Source organism: Balaenoptera musculus, chromosome 20 (genome assembly GCF_009873245.2).
Source record: "Balaenoptera musculus isolate JJ_BM4_2016_0621 chromosome 20, mBalMus1.pri.v3, whole genome shotgun sequence".
Taxonomy (NCBI): Eukaryota; Metazoa; Chordata; class Mammalia; order Artiodactyla; family Balaenopteridae; genus Balaenoptera; species Balaenoptera musculus.
The window spans coordinates 13,757,017-13,775,218 of record NC_045804.1 but is presented as its reverse complement, the minus strand read 5'-3'; the positions used below and the strand labels follow the sequence as shown (position 1 = coordinate 13,775,218).

The 18,202-nt window shown below is 44.6% G+C and overlaps 1 protein-coding gene across 1 annotated transcript in view; it reads right to left on the bottom strand.

Annotated features, from left to right (window-relative positions):
- The window catches only part of PITPNC1 (phosphatidylinositol transfer protein cytoplasmic 1), a 258,284-nt gene that overhangs the window by 81,170 nt on the left and 158,912 nt on the right, over positions 1-18,202 (bottom strand). Inside the window, 1 exon segment of the mRNA XM_036836206.1 lies at positions 10,413-10,484. Coding sequence (XP_036692101.1) covers positions 10,413-10,484 — 72 coding nt within the window.

Here is an 18,202-nt window from a genome sequence, read left to right as displayed (position 1 = left end):
AGGCAAGAAATTTAATATTGACTCAATACTATACCACACTATTATGTAATATATGGTCCAGACTCATTTCCCAATTGTCTTATAATATCTTTTCTGTGTCCTGCACAAGCCCACCCCTTTTGTTAATCCAGAATCTAATCAAAGATTAGGTGTTAAATTCATTTGTCAAATTACTTTAGACTCCTTTAATCTAGGGCAGTCCCCCAGGTTTTTGTTTTGTTTTGGTTTTTGGTCTTTGATGACACATTCTTTTTTGAGGATTTTTGGCTAGTTGCTTTGTGGAGGGTCCCTCAATTTGGATTTGTCTGATTGCTTCCTCCTGATTGGATTCAGGTTAAATATTTTTGGCAAGGATAATCCATATTATGATTTGTGACGTTGTGTCCTCAATGTATCACAATGGGAGGCACATTATGTCATTCTGTCCTATTATTGGCAATGTAAAATTTGCTTACTTGATGGCATCCACTAGATTTCTCCGCTGTTTGTAATTAATAAATAATCTCTGGGGTGATGCTTTGAGGCAGTGTGAATTCCTGTTCCCAAACGCTGCTTCACTCAATGGTTTTAGCACCCATTGGTGACTCCTGCTTGAATCAATTATTACTATGGTAGCTGTAAAATGGTCACCTAGACCTTGACACTTGGTATTGCTTTTCTGGCTCTGCCCACTGGTTTCCTAACCATGGATTCAGGCTCGTCCCTTTGATGTTGCTGCTTTTGACCAGTTTGGTTAACTGTCTTCTTAACCCTTAGTACTAACAGGTCAGCACAGTCAGGTCTTTTTTAGATTTACCACAGCACCAGTGAGCCAGGCCTACACAGAAAGCGAATACTACTTTGAGCTATATCTATTAATAATAATGATTACTACCAATAAGCTCTAGCTTCCCTGACGGCAGAGATAACCTGCATCGTGACTCTCCTCAATTAGAAAGCTAGTCCTCATGCTGGATAGATGCACTTTTTGCCCACGTGTTGTTTTTTTTTTTTACATCTAGCTCTCAGATGGCAAACTGTACCACAAAGAGCAAAGGCAACATCTTAAGGAATGAAATATAATCTGTTTTCCATTGTCCTCAAAATGATACTATTAGACACAGACTGAGTAAGGACACTGACTTTCCACTTCATGTACCAAAATGGATAATAATCCTTCAAAACTGCAAATGGGGGTGTTTTGTGCAAACTTCTTTTTAGCATGTACCGATGACTTATTAGAGAAAATTGCAGATTTTGTAGGTGGCTGGTTATAATAATCTAAGGTTAAGTTGAAGACATCAGACATCATATCTAAAAATAAAGCAAATGCTTTTTCCTTTCTATAGTCCTCAATTAGAAGCCATTTAAGGAAAGGATAATCAGCTTGAGAGGCTTGTAAATATGGATTCTACAGTTCTCATGGGCTCCCCTGCTTTACAAATTAATTTTAGTACATTTTGAAATGTGTAAATAAATTATTTTACCCTACATCCATCCATACTGCCCTCTTGATTTTAACATCAATACAAATACTAATACTAATGAAATGAACTTCATGATGACTATTGCAATAACAAATCCTCAATAAATACAGCTCTCCTTAGATGGTGAAATTCCCTCTTTGTCGGTTGGTAACTTCCAGTGGGAACTATTTGTGGTCAGGAGGAGAACTCTTTTGGCCACCTCTCCAAGGCAATGCAAATTGAGCCAAGTCAAAATATTGAAATGTTTCCTCAATTCATCCAAAGAAGACACCCATCCAGGGGAAGAAACTAGATTTCTCAGGTGGACCTACGTAGTTGACTAAACGAGATAATCTAATTCCCTAAAATCAAGCACAACTCATTGACTGAAAATGACTTGGTCTTAACCAAGGAGAAAAGAAAATAGTCAGAAGCTGGATTGAAAGCCATGGGAAAGTCCTTCTCAGGGCCAGGGTGCTCTCCATCCTGGAGCAACCAGAACATTCTTTTTTCTGTCACTCCTCTTCCTAAATAACCTCACTTATTTCTATCTCTGAATCATGACCTTACACCTCTCTCTGAACTCCAGATTCATATATCCAACTCCTTACCTACCATTTCCACTTGGAAGTCTCATTGGTATCTCAAACTGATTGTGTCCCTGCTGGAGCACTTGACTTCCTGCTTCTCCTGCACTGCTCCCCACCACCCACTCAGGGTCCAAAGACAAAGCTAGAAATCCTGAGGTCATCCTTACTTTGCCCCCATCTAATGCATCAACCCCCAAAGAAAGTCAGTCTGTTTACAAAATACACCTATCTTTATCCACTGCCGTCTCTCCAGCCCAAGCCACCATCATCTTTGGTCTGGATTCTTGCACTTGCTGCCAAATGGAATCCCTGCTTCTATTCCCGCCGTCCTCCCACCACTCTCCACAGAATGGCCAGAGCAAACGTTGAAAAACATAAATCACACACTGTAATATGGCATCCTAAACTGGATGCTGGAACAAAAAAAGGACATTAGTGGGAAAACTGGTGAAATCTGAATCAAGTCTGTAGTTTTGAAAAATGATTCATGGTTATATAAGATGTTAACATTTAGGGGAAGCTGGGTAAAGGGTATATGAGAACTCTCTGCACCATCTTTGCAACATTAGTGTAAATTTAAGACAATTCCAAACTAAAAAATTTATTAAAAAAAAACCAAACCCTAAATATCACGTCTCTCCTTTGTTTAAAATCCTTGCATAACTTCCCACTGCACTAAAATCCAACCTCTAGCTATGGCCTCATAGGTTTTACATGATTTGGCTTCTGTTACTTTCTCCATCTCACTTCCTACCAGTCTGCTCTCATTCCTATCGCTCTGGCTGCTGGTTTTCTGACAGTTCCTGGATTATGGCAGGCTGCATCAGGGGCTCGGGCCTTTGCCCTTCTTGTCCCTGTATTAGTGTGCTAGGGTTGCTATAACAAAATACCCCAGATGGAGTGGCTTAAACAACGCAATTCTATTTTCTCAGAGTTCTGGAGGCTGGAAGTCCAAGATCAAGGTGTTGGCAGGTTTGGTTTCTTCTGAGACCTCTCTCCTTGGTCTACGTATGGCCAGCTTTCTGCTGTGTCCTCACATGGTCATCCTCATGTGGTCTTTCCCCTGTGCTTGCACGTCCCTAGTTTTGTGTATCCAAGTTTCCTCTTCTCTGAAGGATAACAGTCAGATTGGATTAGGGCCCACCCTAACGGCCTCCTTTTAACTTAATCACCTCTTTAAAAGCCTTATCTTCAAACACAGTTATAGTCTCAGGTACTCCAACATGAATTTTGGGGGGACACAACTCAGCTTACAACAGTCCCCTTGCCTGGACAACCCTTCAGAGGGTCGGCTCCTTCCCAGCCTCAGGTCTCACATGGATTTGTCACCTCTTCTGAGAGGCATTTCCTGACCACATGGCTTCTAGCTGAGCTCCCCTCCATCCTATTTATTGCCTTCTTAGCACTTCCTACAACTGGAATCCTTTGTTTACTTGCTTATTATGTGCTTTCCCCCATTCCATGAGTAGTGGAGACCTTGTCTGTCTTATTGCTGTATCCTCATTGCCTCTTACAATGCCTGATACATAGTAGGTACTCAGAATTTGTTGACAAGAAATGGTTAATTGACAATTCAGACAAAAGCAGAGTCTCATTAGAAAATCATCTGTAATGCAGTTAATTCCAAGGTAGGACCATAACTGAAGCAATACCTAATATTTGTATAGCACTTTACAGTTTATGAAGTGCTTCCAGGTAAATTAACCTGGACGAATCCTCCACGTTGTGATGCAAGCATTATTTATTCTATTTTCTTGATAAAGAAGCCAAGACTGGGGCTTCCCTGGTGGCGCAGTGGTTGGGAGTCTGCCTGCCAACGCAGGGGACACGGGTTCGAGCCCTGGTCTGGGAAGATCCCACATGCCACAGAGCGGCTAGGCCCGTGAGCCATGACTGCTGAGCCTGCGCGTCTGGAGCCCGTGCTCCGCAACGAGAGAAACCACCACAATGAGAAGCCTGCGCACTTCAACGAAGAGTAGCCCCCACTCGCCGCAACTAGAGAAAGCCCACGTGCAGCAACAAAGACCCAATGCAGTCAAAAATAAATAAATAAAATAAATACATTTATATATTAAAAAAAAATCCAAAAACTTCTTCTAGGCAATTTCGAAGGACAGCTCTGTGAAGGACAGAGCCTCATGCTTCCAGGAACTAAACTGGACATTCTTTCCATCTGATCAGAGAAGTTTCATTGCTGAGGAATAATGGCTAATGAGAAGAAATACAGTGCCCTCAGGCCCCTTTATTGTGTGTGTGGGGTGGTGGTGGTTATAAATATGCTTTTTGTAAACTGTTCTGTTTCCAAGGGTATGAAGAAGTGAAGAAATTTGGAGAACCTGATTTCCTAAGTATTCATTGTTGGTTTCAAATAGCACTTAATATTTCCTTTAAATCTGTAGTTCTCAGGGGCTTCCCTGGTGGCGCAGTGGTTGAGAATCTGCCTGCTAATGCAGGGGACACAGGTTCGAGCCCTGGTCTGGGAAGATCCCACATGCCGCGGAGCAACTAGGCCCGTGAGCCACAACTACTGAGCCTGCGCGTCTGGAGCCTGTGCTCCGCAACAAGAGAGGCCGCGATAGTGAGAGGCCCGCGCACTGCGATGAAGAGTGGCCCCCGCTTGCCACAACTAGAGAAAGCCCTCGCACAGAGACGAAGACCCAACACAGCCAAAAATAAATAAATAAATTAAAAAAAAAATTAAATCTGTAGTTCTCAGCCTTGATGGCTCTTAGGTTCCCCTGGGGGAACTCTACAAATCCCAGTGACTGGACCCCAATCCCAGACAAATGAAATCAGAATCCTGGGGAGTGGGACAGTGGCATCAGCGAGTCTACAGCTTCCCACGTCACTTTAATATGCAGCCATGACTGAGAATCATTGGTCTAGATCCTCAGATGGGGTGGGGATGGCATATCCTACGCCCTCCAAAAAGAACATATCAGGTTTGACTGGAGGGTAGACTCTAAAAGTCCACACACTTCTATGTGAAATCTAGAAAAATGGTACAGATGAACTTATTGACAAAGCAGAAATAGAGTCACAGATGTAGAGAACAAACTTACGGTTACCAAGGGGGGAAGGGGGAGGTGGGACAAATTGGGAGATTGGGATTGACATATATACACTACTAAGTATAAGATAGATAACTAATGAGAACCTACTGTTTATAGCACAGGGAACCCTACTCAATGATCTGTGGTGACCTAAATGGGAAGGAAATCCAAAAAAGAGCAGATATATGTATACGTATAACTGAATCACTTTGCTGTACAGCAAGAAACGAATACAACATTGTAAAGCAACTATACTCCAATAAAAATTTTTAAAAAAGAATAACCACAAGAGCTTGTTAAATATGCTCATTCCCGATTACTCTGCAGATTACTTACTAATTTCAAAGGAAAAATGTACCTTTGCAATGAAGAGTTCTAGAAGACACCACCTTAAATAAGTGATCAAATTTAGCATCACCAATAACAGGGCAATGGCATATGAACCTCCTGATGTGACGCAATGGGAAGTAAACAACATTACTTCTGTAGTATTCTTGCCAAAGATGTTTAATATGAATCTAATCGCGAGGAAACAATCAGACAAATCCAGATTGTAAACAAGACAACTGACCTGGACTCTTCAAAAATATCAGTATCATTAAGAAAAAAAAGCCAAAGGTACTATTCTAGAATCTAGATTAAAAGAAACTAAAAAGAAGAGATAATCAAATGAAATCCATGATTCTTGATTGAATCCTGTATCAACACAAATAGCTAGGATGTTTTGGAGATAATTTGAGAAATTTTGATATGGACTCAATATTGAATAATATTATTCTATCAATATTGCATTTCTTGGATGTGATATGGTATTATTATTATGCAAGAGAACGAGAGAATGCTTTTGTTCATAGGAGATACATGCTGAAGTATTTAGGTGCAAAGTGGCATGATACCTGCAATTTAATTTCAAATGTTGTAGCTAAATGCATACATGTTTTTACTAAAAAAAAAAAAAAAAGGTCCACACACTTCCGATTGGAGAATTCTGTGTTCCTAGAGGGACAGTGTCAGAAGCACTGCCCTAGACCAGTCTGCACCCTGGACCAATTAAATCAGAATCCCAGGGTGGGTGGAACCCAAGCAGGAGCCATTGTTAAAGTTTCTCAGATGAGTCCAACGTGCAGCCAAGGCTGAGAACCACTGCTTTTAAGTGGTACCTGCTTTGTTTGGAAGAGGAAGTGGACGCAAGGCTGCCCTCCCATTAACCACAACGAACGACAGTAACCTGGCAGCAGCCGACACTCGAATGATAAGCACTGACTCTCCCAGATCTAGATTTACGGCCTTGGACAAACAACAGAGCCTTACTTTGGCATGGTGCCATCCTCCTCAGCACTAATTAAGGCCTAAATAATTCTCATCAGTATGTGCATAAAACAAATGGGCCTCAATTTAAGACAACTTCCCCATTGTGTCCTGGTTAATGTAATCACAATTTACAGGTCTTCTCAATCATAAATATACTAGTTTTATTTTAACAAGGAGAAGAAAATATTTAAATCTAGATATCCCAATTTTTATATTTTTACACTAGATATTGGGTCATGTAAAAGGATGACTTAGGTGGTAATTGATAATAGGATAACAGCATGTACTCTATTCGATCAGTAATCAATATGATTATCACTAGCGTCTTTCAATTTAATTATTGCTTCTTATCGTCATCCATTTCATTACAGTTTTGGCAGGTAGGGAAGGAAACAGGGTGCAGATAGCAGTATGAAGGATGGTAGCTGAATGATAAGACTATATACCCAGAAAATGCAAAGAAATGACCTGAGTTTATTAAATAATTTGGCAAAGCAGTGAGACAAGAGAAACATCCACCACTGCACTGCTTTCTTTAGCAATTCTGCCTCCCACCAGAAACTCCATACTCACCCCTGGACAGAAAAAGAGCACGCCAGCACACGCCATCTGCTTAAGGCTCCAGTTTTGAACCCCTGGACAAAGCTATCTTTTAATGGAGTATTATTACATAAATATATATTTCTCAAGTTCTGATTTGGAAACATTAACAAGTGTGAATGAAAACCAATGGAGTCTTCCTTTTCTGCCTCCAGGGACCAAGCTTGAACCAGCTGGGTGACCAACAGCTGCTGCTGAATATGGAAATCAGAGGAAGACGAATTGGCAAAGAAGAAGTCTCATCAAGCTGGGGCTGGCCTGTCTGGTCCAATAGCTCAGAAGCAAGACCTGGGGATTTATGGATCAGAGCCAGGCAGAGGCTGGGCAAAAACACTTAGGGCCTCTTCAGTGAACTCGGACTTGGGCAAGTTGGGTGCCACGACAGAGAGATAAGGAGCTGGCCCCCCGGGCAGTCTCAGAGCCAGCAAGTTGTGGAGGAGGAGGCAACACAGGGTACAATAGCTGGCATTTCTCCCAGAGGAAGCAAATTGTGTTGACATGGACTGCCCACAAGTGCCCTGGGGTTCAGTGTTTCTCTTGCAAGCCGGCCTAAGTCTCAGAGAGAACTGGCCTTTGGCGTGGGTAGAGGGTGCTGACTCTAGGCATGGATCCTGACTTTAGGGTGACTAACCTGGTATTTTAAATTCCTAAGAGAGGAGTGACAAAGCTAAATTCCTGGGAGAGTAGTGAAAAGACCTTAGCACTTGCCAAAAAAAGGGATACAAGACAGTAAATGATAACCATGTGATTTTTTTTTTTTTTAGATTAGACCTGAGCTGAGGATAAACCAGGAGATTACGCTGGTCCTATCAACCTATAAGGATCAAGGCAAGGCCGCACATCCATTCCATACCTCTACAAACGGAGCGGGTTTTAACTATTCATGAAGACAGGACAGAGCGATAGAGAAAAAGAGAAAGCAAGGCAATTTGTCTAGAAAGATTAAAAGATGTTTTAACCCCCTTTGCCTCCCCCGCACCCCGTATTTTTTAGATTGTGCCGGGAAAAGCAATTCAGGCACGTCTGATCTCTATCACCCTTTTCCTGATGGTCTACAGCTACATCAAAATGGTCAAGCCCACTTCAAGATCCAGTGACTGTCAACTGTTCAAAGAAGTACATTTAAGTAGGGAATGCAGTGCAGCCATTAAAAATTACTGGGAAGGATACTTCATGACATGGTAAAAACAGGATGTTGTATGAGTCAATTTTAGGGAAACTGGTTGAAAAGTAAATTCATTAATACTTTGCAGGATGAACCAAAATGCTAACAGCAGTTATCTCTGAAGTATGGGATTACTACTGGTTTTGCTTTTTTTGTGTGTGTTTTCCAAGTTTTAAGAACCATGTTAATTTTCCAATCAGAAAAAAAGTCATTACTCTACAAGGGTTCAAGGTACATTGTGCAACACTATTTTAGACAATGAGGCTTTGACGCAGTTGGCCAGCAAAGTACCTCTGATTTCAGGCTGCTGACAAGGACACGGGACTAAACGGCTCTGTTAGGTCACCCACCACCAGGGGACGCTAACCACCGAGGATCCTGAACTTACTGGGGGAAGAGTACCCTTGCAGGTTGCATTCTTCTCTCCTCTGGAAAGTTTCAGGAACTCTGGAGAAGGCATTCAGCTGGGATGGATCTATCAAGGGGTCAAATTTGGAGATGTGGTGTGTGCCGCTCTGATCTGAGTCTCTCTGACCAGGGGTTAGCAAACTTTTTTTCTGTAAAGGGCCATGTAGTAAATATTCTAGGCTTTGCAGACCACATGAGCTCTGTTGTAAGTACTCATTCTGCTGGTGTAGCATGAAAGCAGCTTAGATATTCACAGATGAGTGAATGAATGTAGCTGTGTTCCAAAATAACTTTATTTACAAATAAAGTAGTTTGTCGACCCCTGATAATCTTCAGGTTTCCAAACTTAGTTCAAGAAGCTGAAGTGACCGGGCACAAGCCACGTCAGTCCCTGTGAATAGATGGGTCATTATGGAATGTCACTCCTCAAGCGCTTTCCATTCCAAGGGTTGACTAGTGGTGACTCTTCACACCGAAGGAAGGGACGCCCATTAACGCGCTTATGTTTTTAGTCACTTAATATGTTGGTTCCCCCCCAGACTAAACCATGAGTCCCTGGAGTTTGAGAAACATATCTGCATTTTTAACACCATCCATGCAGCTCACACAGTGACATCTAAATAGAAGGTGCTGGAGGTGCTCTTGTTGAATACTGAGTGAATGAACCGGTGTCCTCCCTCACCACGCTGGTGTGAAATGTAGTTCTTGGGTGACTCCTCTTGGGAACCACTCAAGCTCTGTCCAGGCAGACTCCACCTTGAATGGGACACCCTGAGTTCTGCACAAACGCACCCGTACCTTCTAGAAGAATTTGTTCTTGCCAAGGGCAGGAAGTTTCTAGAAGATGTTTCTAGAAGATGTCAACATGAAGAAACAGAGTCAGCCTGGCCAAAGCTGTCCCTTCTAGAGAGTTTCTTAGTTTATCTCAGTGACTGTTTTCACATAAAAAGGTTTTCAAATTGACAATGTTTATGAGCCCTTAGATAGTTCTTCCGGGCACTTAGGTATCTCCATGGCCTCCTGCATCTTGTTTTGCATCTCCTTGGCTCAATGAAGGCACCAAAGGGGTCGCCTTGTCAGAACTCCCTTACTCATTTTGCCACAGCCTCAATTTTCATCTTTCTCCACAAATGCAAAACATGAAAATGAAGTAGAAATTAATAAGTGAAGCCCTGCAGCTTCTAGATACAGGTTCTTCCCTCATTGCGTCCTGATGGAACCCACAACCCAATGTCAGGCTGAGGTTCTTGTAGGTCAAATCATCCACTCCCAAGGGGATGGGGATTTAGAAATGTATCGCCCCGACAGAAAGAGGTGGGGCGAAAGCCAGGTCAGAAGTGAATTTTAAGCAATACTAATGAACAAAGTTCTTGGCTAAAATTTAGCGAGAGTCAGAATGCCTCACGAGGTAAACATTTGCTAGAGGGTTACGCTGATTTTTAAGGTGGGATTCGTTGCATGTGTGTGTGACTGCGTGAACATATGCACAACCCAGAAAATATGTGTATACATGTATGTGTGCACACATACACCTGACTGCATTCATTCTTCTAAGCAAATGTCATCGAGAAGATTTGTGTTCAATCCAATGATCTAGAGTTCCAAGGTCCCCATCAACCTTCTTGATCCCCAGTGACAATCACTCCAGACGACAGAGATTTCTGCACAGAGGCCATGGAAAGTACAGAATGATGAGAAGAAAAGCCAGAGCTTCTCTGAGGTCCCGGGCACAGATCGTGCTGCTGGCCGTGGCCACACAGGAGCTCTCAGAGTCCGTGAGGGGAGAGCGCGGTATGGACTGGGGCGGGGCATGGGGTGGGGTGGGGAAGGGGCTACTCACGCTGTTGTTGCTTCCTTTGTTGTCCTCATACTTGGTTTCTATATGAATGGAGAATTTTGGCAGAAAGGAACACTATGGAAAAAAAGAAAAGTTTCATCAACATACCGTTTTTTCTCTCTTCACATCTTCACTTTAGCCTCTGGCTGCTCTCCTGACCGCTTGGTTGCGAGCACTGTCCACGATCAGAAATGTTAAGATACTAGGTGCATGTCCACATGCAAGGAAAGCCACCTTTTTGGCAACGTGAACACGATTTCATCCAGGAGTCAGGCCAGAGAGAATAACTAAGCAATCAGGCAAGTCGCCGAAGAGGACATCTCCAAAAAGAATATGCTTTACGAGTCCGACCACAGGCTTTAGGAGAGCAACCCACTGGAACAGAGACAATTCCAGTTCCAGGGTGCTTCACTTCAGGGAGTAGCTGCCACTGCTGGATGCCTGGGAACCAGCCTTAGCCATGATGTACATATTCATACAAAGCTAGAGGCGGTAGCGTAGAGCTTTAAGATTATAAGTTATGGAAGTCAGACAGACCTGGTTTTAGCTTTGGCTTTATCACTTGATAGCCATGTGACTTTGGACAAGTCACTGAACTTGTCTGAACCCCAGCAATATTGAAACAGGTAAAATAACGATTACTTAACAGTGACATTGTGAGGGTTAAATAAAATCATGTGCATAAAACGTAACAGGGCTGGGCGTCAAGCCAACTTTGCACAGAGGGCAGCAAATCAGTATGAGGCTGCAGCTGAACTTGACATAAAAGGCGGCCTCTCTTTTTGTCGGCACAGGGGAGAAAAACCCCAAATGCACACCATCCTGGCGTCCCCATCTCCTTGAGCCCACTCTCCGTGTTCGGTAGACTACAAGGGTCAGCGTAGCCTGAGAAGAGGATGTTGACGGATGTCGATGTAGCCTTCCTCCTGCTGGCACTGAGCAGGGCGTTCACCTTCTCTACCACCGGAGGTGGGACTGGATGGAGACCACTGGCTAGAACGACCTAGCGTCTCCACTGGGAGCTGCTGCTGTTGGAGGAGTGAAGCTTGGGCCAATATGTTCACAGTCCAAGAGGTTGGCTCCTTTATTTATTTATCCAATGTACACAGAGCACACATTCTATACCGGGCACTGGTCTAAGAGCTTCCAAGTTCTAATTCCTTTATTCCTTGTCACCATCCTATGAAGTAGGAACTATTATCATCAGCCCTGTGTTAAAGATGAGGAAACGGAGGCACAGAGAGGTTAAGTCAATGGCCCACGATCACACAGGTAGTGGACAGTAGAGTTGGGATTGAAAGTCTGGTGGCCTGGTCCCCGAGTCCATGCTCTCGATGACTACCCCACTGGTTCTCAGCATGGGCTCTCTGAACCTGGGAACAGCAGCACCCTGGAACTTCTCAGAAAGGCAAATTCTTGGGGCCAGCGCCAGACCCACTGAATCAGAAACTCTGGGAATGGAGCCCAGGCATCTGTGTTTAACAAGCCCTCCAGGGATGCTGATGCGGGCTTAAGTTGGAAAACCACCTCACTATACCATGCACGGGAAGGAAAGCGAGAGAATGCATTGTCTAAAACCCCGAGGTCCACAACATGCACCCTCGCCCCACACGGTCACCCCATCGTGACTGTGATCCCCTTTCAGCCCAGCTGAGACCCCCCCCCAAATGGCATCTGTGCAAGAAGGCAGAGGCCTTCGATGTGCCATTGATAATTCTGACATCACATGCCTGTGCGCATTCGGTGTTCATCTGTCTTAATCTGAGTGAAACAAGCAAGCTGAACGTGACTAAGGAAACATCAATCCCAGTAACTGCCTTCATGGAGAATGAAGCCCTGCGATTATTCATTAACACTTTCTTTGCTGTCTCCTCTCAAACCTCTCACTGCACAACTGCTGCCCTCACACCCAGACCCAGGGAGTTCCAAGGAGGGGCCGCCCATAATGAATCAAGATGGAGCGGCTCAGAGCCCCACGGTAGAGCTCTCAATCAACAAGTGAACTTGAGGACACGCACCTACAGAGACCCTTTTAAAAATAACAAGCTTCAGGTGAACCGATTTGTCCTTTTTAACCCGTAATTCATGAGGCTAAATCCAACGTGTGCACAGTACCAGGTGGCGAGAGAACAGAGCTATCCAGGGTGGGGAGGTGGGTCTGGGTGCATCAGAGTGGAACCCCGCAAGGAGTTTTTATCGGTTGAATCTCTAAACCACTTAACTAAGGTCAAACAAATGAATTTTAGCATTTGGGTATTAAACCCAAATACAAAATGCAAAACTCTTATGCAAGTTAACAGATGTTGTTATTTTTGAGTCAAGGACTTAGGTTATTTTCATGTCAGAATGGCAACCCTGCCAGAGGCTAGAAGTGCACCTGGTTTCCGCAAGGCAGTGGGCAGACCTGGGTCAGCTAGGCCAGCTCCAGGCTGGTCAGTGCTGTCTCCTTCAGCAGTGGTTTGGGACTGATAATCCCCTTGGGATATCTGATGTCTGGTTCTCGGAGCCTTGGAGTGTGTGCTGTCTCATGTTAAAATCAGAAGTATCTCTGGCTTGGGGCATTTTTAGTGCTATCACTAGAATCTTTCTGGCCAGAATCTTTTTATCCATCTTGAGATAAACTCCTGCTTACCCCAAGCAGGTTAGCTTCCCTAAAAATCCAGCCCTCTAATCCTAGTCGAGTCTGAACTGTTAGGCAAGGCTTTTTTCCTTTCTCCCTGGCTGGCTCCCTACTGTATCTCACCACCAAGGTTATCTTAAACCCCCTTCCCTTCTCAAGACCCCACGCCTGGTTTCACTCTTCCTCCCTCGCAGTTGATAATTTTGATGCATAGTTTAACTGAAGACACAGACCACGTGACAGAAACACCTACAACTTCCTTCTCTTCCATTGTCGCAAATCTTCTGCTTATTCCTTTATTTTTTTAAAATTTATTTATTTAATTTATTTTATTTTTGGCTGTGTTGGGTCTTCGTTGCTGCACGCGGGCTTTCTCTAGTTGTGGCGAACGGGTGCTACGCTGCTGCAGTGCACGAGCTTCTCAGGGTGGTGGCTTCTCTTGTTGCGGAGCACAGGCTCTACGCATGCAGGCTCAGTAGTTGTGGCTTGCGGGCTCTAGAGCGCAGGCTCAGTAGTTGTGGCGCACGGGCTTAGTTGCTCCGTGGCATGTGGGATCTTCCCGGACCAGGGCTCGACCCTGTGTCCCCTGCACTGGCAGGCGGATTCTTAACCACTGCGCCACCAGTGAAGTCCTGCTTATTCCTTTATGATGCTTCTTATTCTTCATGAATCAGAGAAAGATGCTGCCTTCTTTATCCCAACGGAAAAATAATATAATGATCAGAACTGAGACATAGGAGTCATCAGACCTGAGATGTATCAACTTAGGCAAATTATTTTCCCATCCCCAGCCTGTTTCCTCATTTACAGAATGGGGACTATCCTTCTCTACTCTGTAGGCATGCTGAGAAGATAAATGAGATCATTCAGGTAAACCCAGCACAGTGCCTGGCACAGAATAGGTGCAGGGTTAAAAATATATGTAAGTCTCTTCTCTGGAAACTTGTTTCACTGATTATTTGCATCTTCTCCCTGCTTCCTTTCTACTGCCTAAAAATATAACAAAAAGTATCACATTCTTTCTTTCTTCCTTTCTTCCTTCCTTCCTTCCCTCCTCCCTCCCTCCCTCTTTCTCTTTGGCTGTGCCGGGTCTTAGTTGCCGTGTGTGGGATCTTTTAGTTGCGGCATGTGGGAATCTTTAGTTGCAGCATGTGGGATCTTTTTAGTTGCGGCATGCATGATCTAGTTCCCTGACCAGGGATCAAGGCCGGGCCCCCTGCATTGGGAGCGTGGAGTCTTAACCACTGAACCACCAGGGAAGTTCCCAAAGTGTCATATTCTTAAAAAACAAACAAGCATCAAGTTCCCTCAGTTATGTTTCTTCCTCAATCTACAACCAATCCCATTCCTCCTCGTCTTCACAATCAAACTCTATTAAAAGAACAGTCGATGCATGCTGGCTCTACTTTTTCATCTCCTACCATTTTTTTCTCAACCAGTGCAATATGGTATGGAAATGACTGATGATCAAAGAATTTCCAAAGCAGCAACTGATTCTTCATCCACGCCCTGTAGGGCTCTCTACACTGTTCTATGTGACAAAGCAATTCCTCCTACGACAGCAGCTCCTTCCCAGCCTTCTCTTCCCTCCTCCATTCCTTCAGTGAAGAATGAAGGTGGTCCCTGAGGTTCTGCCCTCCACCCTATTTTCTTGCACTAAGTGATCTCATCTGCTCCTGACTTTTCCATGACCCTTTTTTATGAATCCTCCCAAACTGACATCTTTCACCCCAACTGCCCTTCTCACATGTCCAGTTGCCCACTGGCTGTCCCCAGCAAGGGTCCTCTAGGCCCACCAAACTTGAATGGTCCGTACCGAACTCGAATGTTCTTCTGCACTGCACGAGTTTCCCAGGGCTGTCAAATTACCACGAGTGTGGCTTAAAACACCAGAAATGTAACCTCTCACAGTCCTGGAGGCCGTAAGTCTGAAATCAAGGTGTTGGCAATGTCGTGCTCCCTCTGAAGGCTCTAGGGAAGCATCCTTCCTTGCCTCTTCCAGCTTCTGGTGGTCCCAGGTGCTCCCTGGTCTGTGGCTGCAACTCCAATCTCTGCCTCTGTCTCCATTCACCTTCTTCCCTCCGTGTGTCTCTGTGTCCTCTTCTTGTAAGACAAGTTATTGGATTTAGCCCACCTTAAATCCAGTGTGATTTCATCTCTCATCTCAAGGTCCTTAAGTAATTACACCTGCAAAGACCCTACTTCCAAATAAGGTCACACTTGAGGTTCCAGTGGACACGAATATTGAGGGGGACATTATTTCATCCACTACACTCACCCATCACATCCAGTGAACCCCCAAGTTCTGCTGACTCAGTTTCTCTCCTTAAGGGGAAGACCTGGAGTCTTCTGTATCTGACCCGAATCTTCTTTCTGGGTTTGCCCTGTATTCATCCCATGGCCAGTCACAGAAGACCGCTTTCCATTCCCTGGAACACTTCTGGCTACCATGCTTTTATGCCTACAGTTCCCCCAGCCTGACATTTCCTTCCTAAATTTTACCCATCAGCCATCTCAAACCACTTCAGAATGATTATCCCTTGTATGCACATAGCATTCTGTCTGTTCCTTTGTCACAGCACTATCTCCTTTTCCATCATCACAATGAGTTGTCTATGTGTCTGGCTCACCAACTCTCGTTAAGCTCCAATACTATTCCAACACGAGGCTCCCTCCCCTACTCCCCACTACCATTAGGAATGGCTTAAGTCACTTTCCCTCCAGTTATTCAGGCATCAGAGCATCTACTTTAATTTCAATTTGCTCAAATCTGCTTTCTGTGACAAAGGGCTTTGCTCCAGCTGGGAAGATACCACCTAACCTAGTCATTCTCAAATATCCAGGGGGTGGAGAAGGGAGCACCCCACCTTCCAACTCTGGACTTTCTCAAAATATATGCCAGCCCCTAAAGATTCTGACACATTTCCTAGGGTGAGGGGGATTCCATATCACTAAGGGAACTGTCAGAGTGTAGGAGCAGAAAAAAAGTTGGGAATCCTGACACAATCAAACTGTTACATGATGCAAGAAGAGAGACATCAGGAGTGTCACCCACTGGCTAAAACTGGAAGCTGTCCAAGGGATTCAGAGGACTCTTATGCTCTCCATGTCATTTGGGAACACTGAATGCTTAAAGTTCCATTTGGCCCATAGCCACATGGAGGAAAGACTAAAATACCCAAGGTAGGGATCTCCCTGGTGGCTCAGTGGTTAAGAATCCGCCAGCCAATGCAGGGGTCACGGGTTTGATCCCTGGTCTGGGAAGATCCCACATGCCACGGAGCAACTAAGCCCGTGCACCACAACTACTGAGCCTGCGCTCTAGAGGCCGAGAGCCACAACCACTGAGCCCGTGTGTCACAACTACTGAAGCCCGCGTGCCTAGAGCCCGTGCTCCACAACAAGAGAAGCCACCGCAATGAGAAGGCTGCGCACCGCAACGAAGAGTAGCCGCCACTCGCCACAACTAGAGAAAGCCCGCGCAGCAACAAAGACCCAATGCAGCCAAAAATAGATAAATAAATTTAAAATACCCAAGGTAGACAGAATTCTAAGATGGTCCCCAAGATTCCCAGCCCCTGGTATAATCTTGCACGCTTTATATAATCCCTCCCCTTAAGTGTAGACAAGACCTGTGAATATGATGGGATAGTTGCTCTTCTGATTAGATTACAAAGGTGATCAGATTATGTTACATTATATAAGACTTCTTTTTAGAAGAAACAGGTTGATTTTGAGGAAGTAAGCTGCCATATCCTGAGAGGGCCACGTGGCTAGAACCTGAGGGAGGCCTCTAGGAGCCAAGAGCGACCCCTGGAGGCCAGCGAACTAGAAAACCAAACTTCAGTCCTACAACCGCAAGGAACAGAATCCTGCCAACAACCAGAGAGCTTGGAAGAGGACCCTGAGCCTCAGATGAGATTGGAACCGTGGCTGAGACCTTGATTTCGAACCTGACTGAGACTCTGAACCAAGGACACAGCTAACCTGAGCCCCAGTGGAAACTCTGAGAAAATGAATGTGTGATGTTTTAAGTAACTAAGTTTGTGGGAAATTTATTATATAGCAATAGAAAACCAATATAACACCAAACCTCAAGAATCCAACCATTGCTTCCCTGCCAAATCACCCATTTGGTTCTCATCTGAGTAAAGTATCACTGACTTTGAGGTTTGAACATATCTAGGGAAATGGGACGGGAAATCTGTACTCTTAGTTGTTCCACCTGTGATGTCATCCACTTTGTCAATGGCCACTACTTATTGCCCAGGGCGATATTTACTAGGAACTGATGCCACAAAACTTGCCATTGACTGGTGTCCAGATGCAGCAGTGTGCACCTAGCCCACAGGGAACAAGTAGGGTTGTTCAGTAGAAAGAATGCAGGTTTTGGAGTGAAACAGCCTTTAATTCAAACGCCAGCTTCTTTTCACACAAACTGAGACTTTGGGCAAATTCCTTAATCACCCTGAGCTTCAGTTTTCTCATCTGTAAAATGGATACAATACCAACCTCACAGCTGTGGGGTGAGGTAACAAATGTCCAAGGCCAGGCAGTATCTGGCTGAACAGATACTAGAGAAATGTTGGCCCACCCCGTTGTACCCCTCCCCATGAAATCCCACAGACTATATGGAGAGTAAATAGAGCTGGTATGTCTGTAGGGGGACCCTTCCACTGTGTATGTGCAAGGATGTCTTGGGAGGTTGTGGGTTTGCTGAAGTGGTGGCAACACAACACCTGATTGGTCCTTCTCATGACATGGATGGTGGCCAAGCCACAAAGCAGGCTTGGGTTCCTCCAGCCTTGCTGTGACCCCTGACCTGCTGTGTTTTGGGGACGTGTCATCACATCTTCCAGGTCCATCCTCTTACTGTCCTCCTTTACCTAAAGGCCTAGCAGCTCCTCTTTCTGCACAGGGGCCCTCTCCCCTCACCTCTTCTCAGATTTCCTTGATCCCCTGCCAACTACACGTAGGGAAACAAGAATACTACCAGAATCTCGGTGAACTTTCTTCTTTCCTAGATCTAAAGGCTTTGTGCCTGTTGGTTCACTCGGCCTTATTTTAAAAACCGAGGCTCAGAAAAGTTAAGAAGTAGCATCAAAAAACAACATTTGGGAACCGCAGGGGGTCCCATGAGATGAGCCTGCTGACAGGCGGAGGGTTGGGGCAG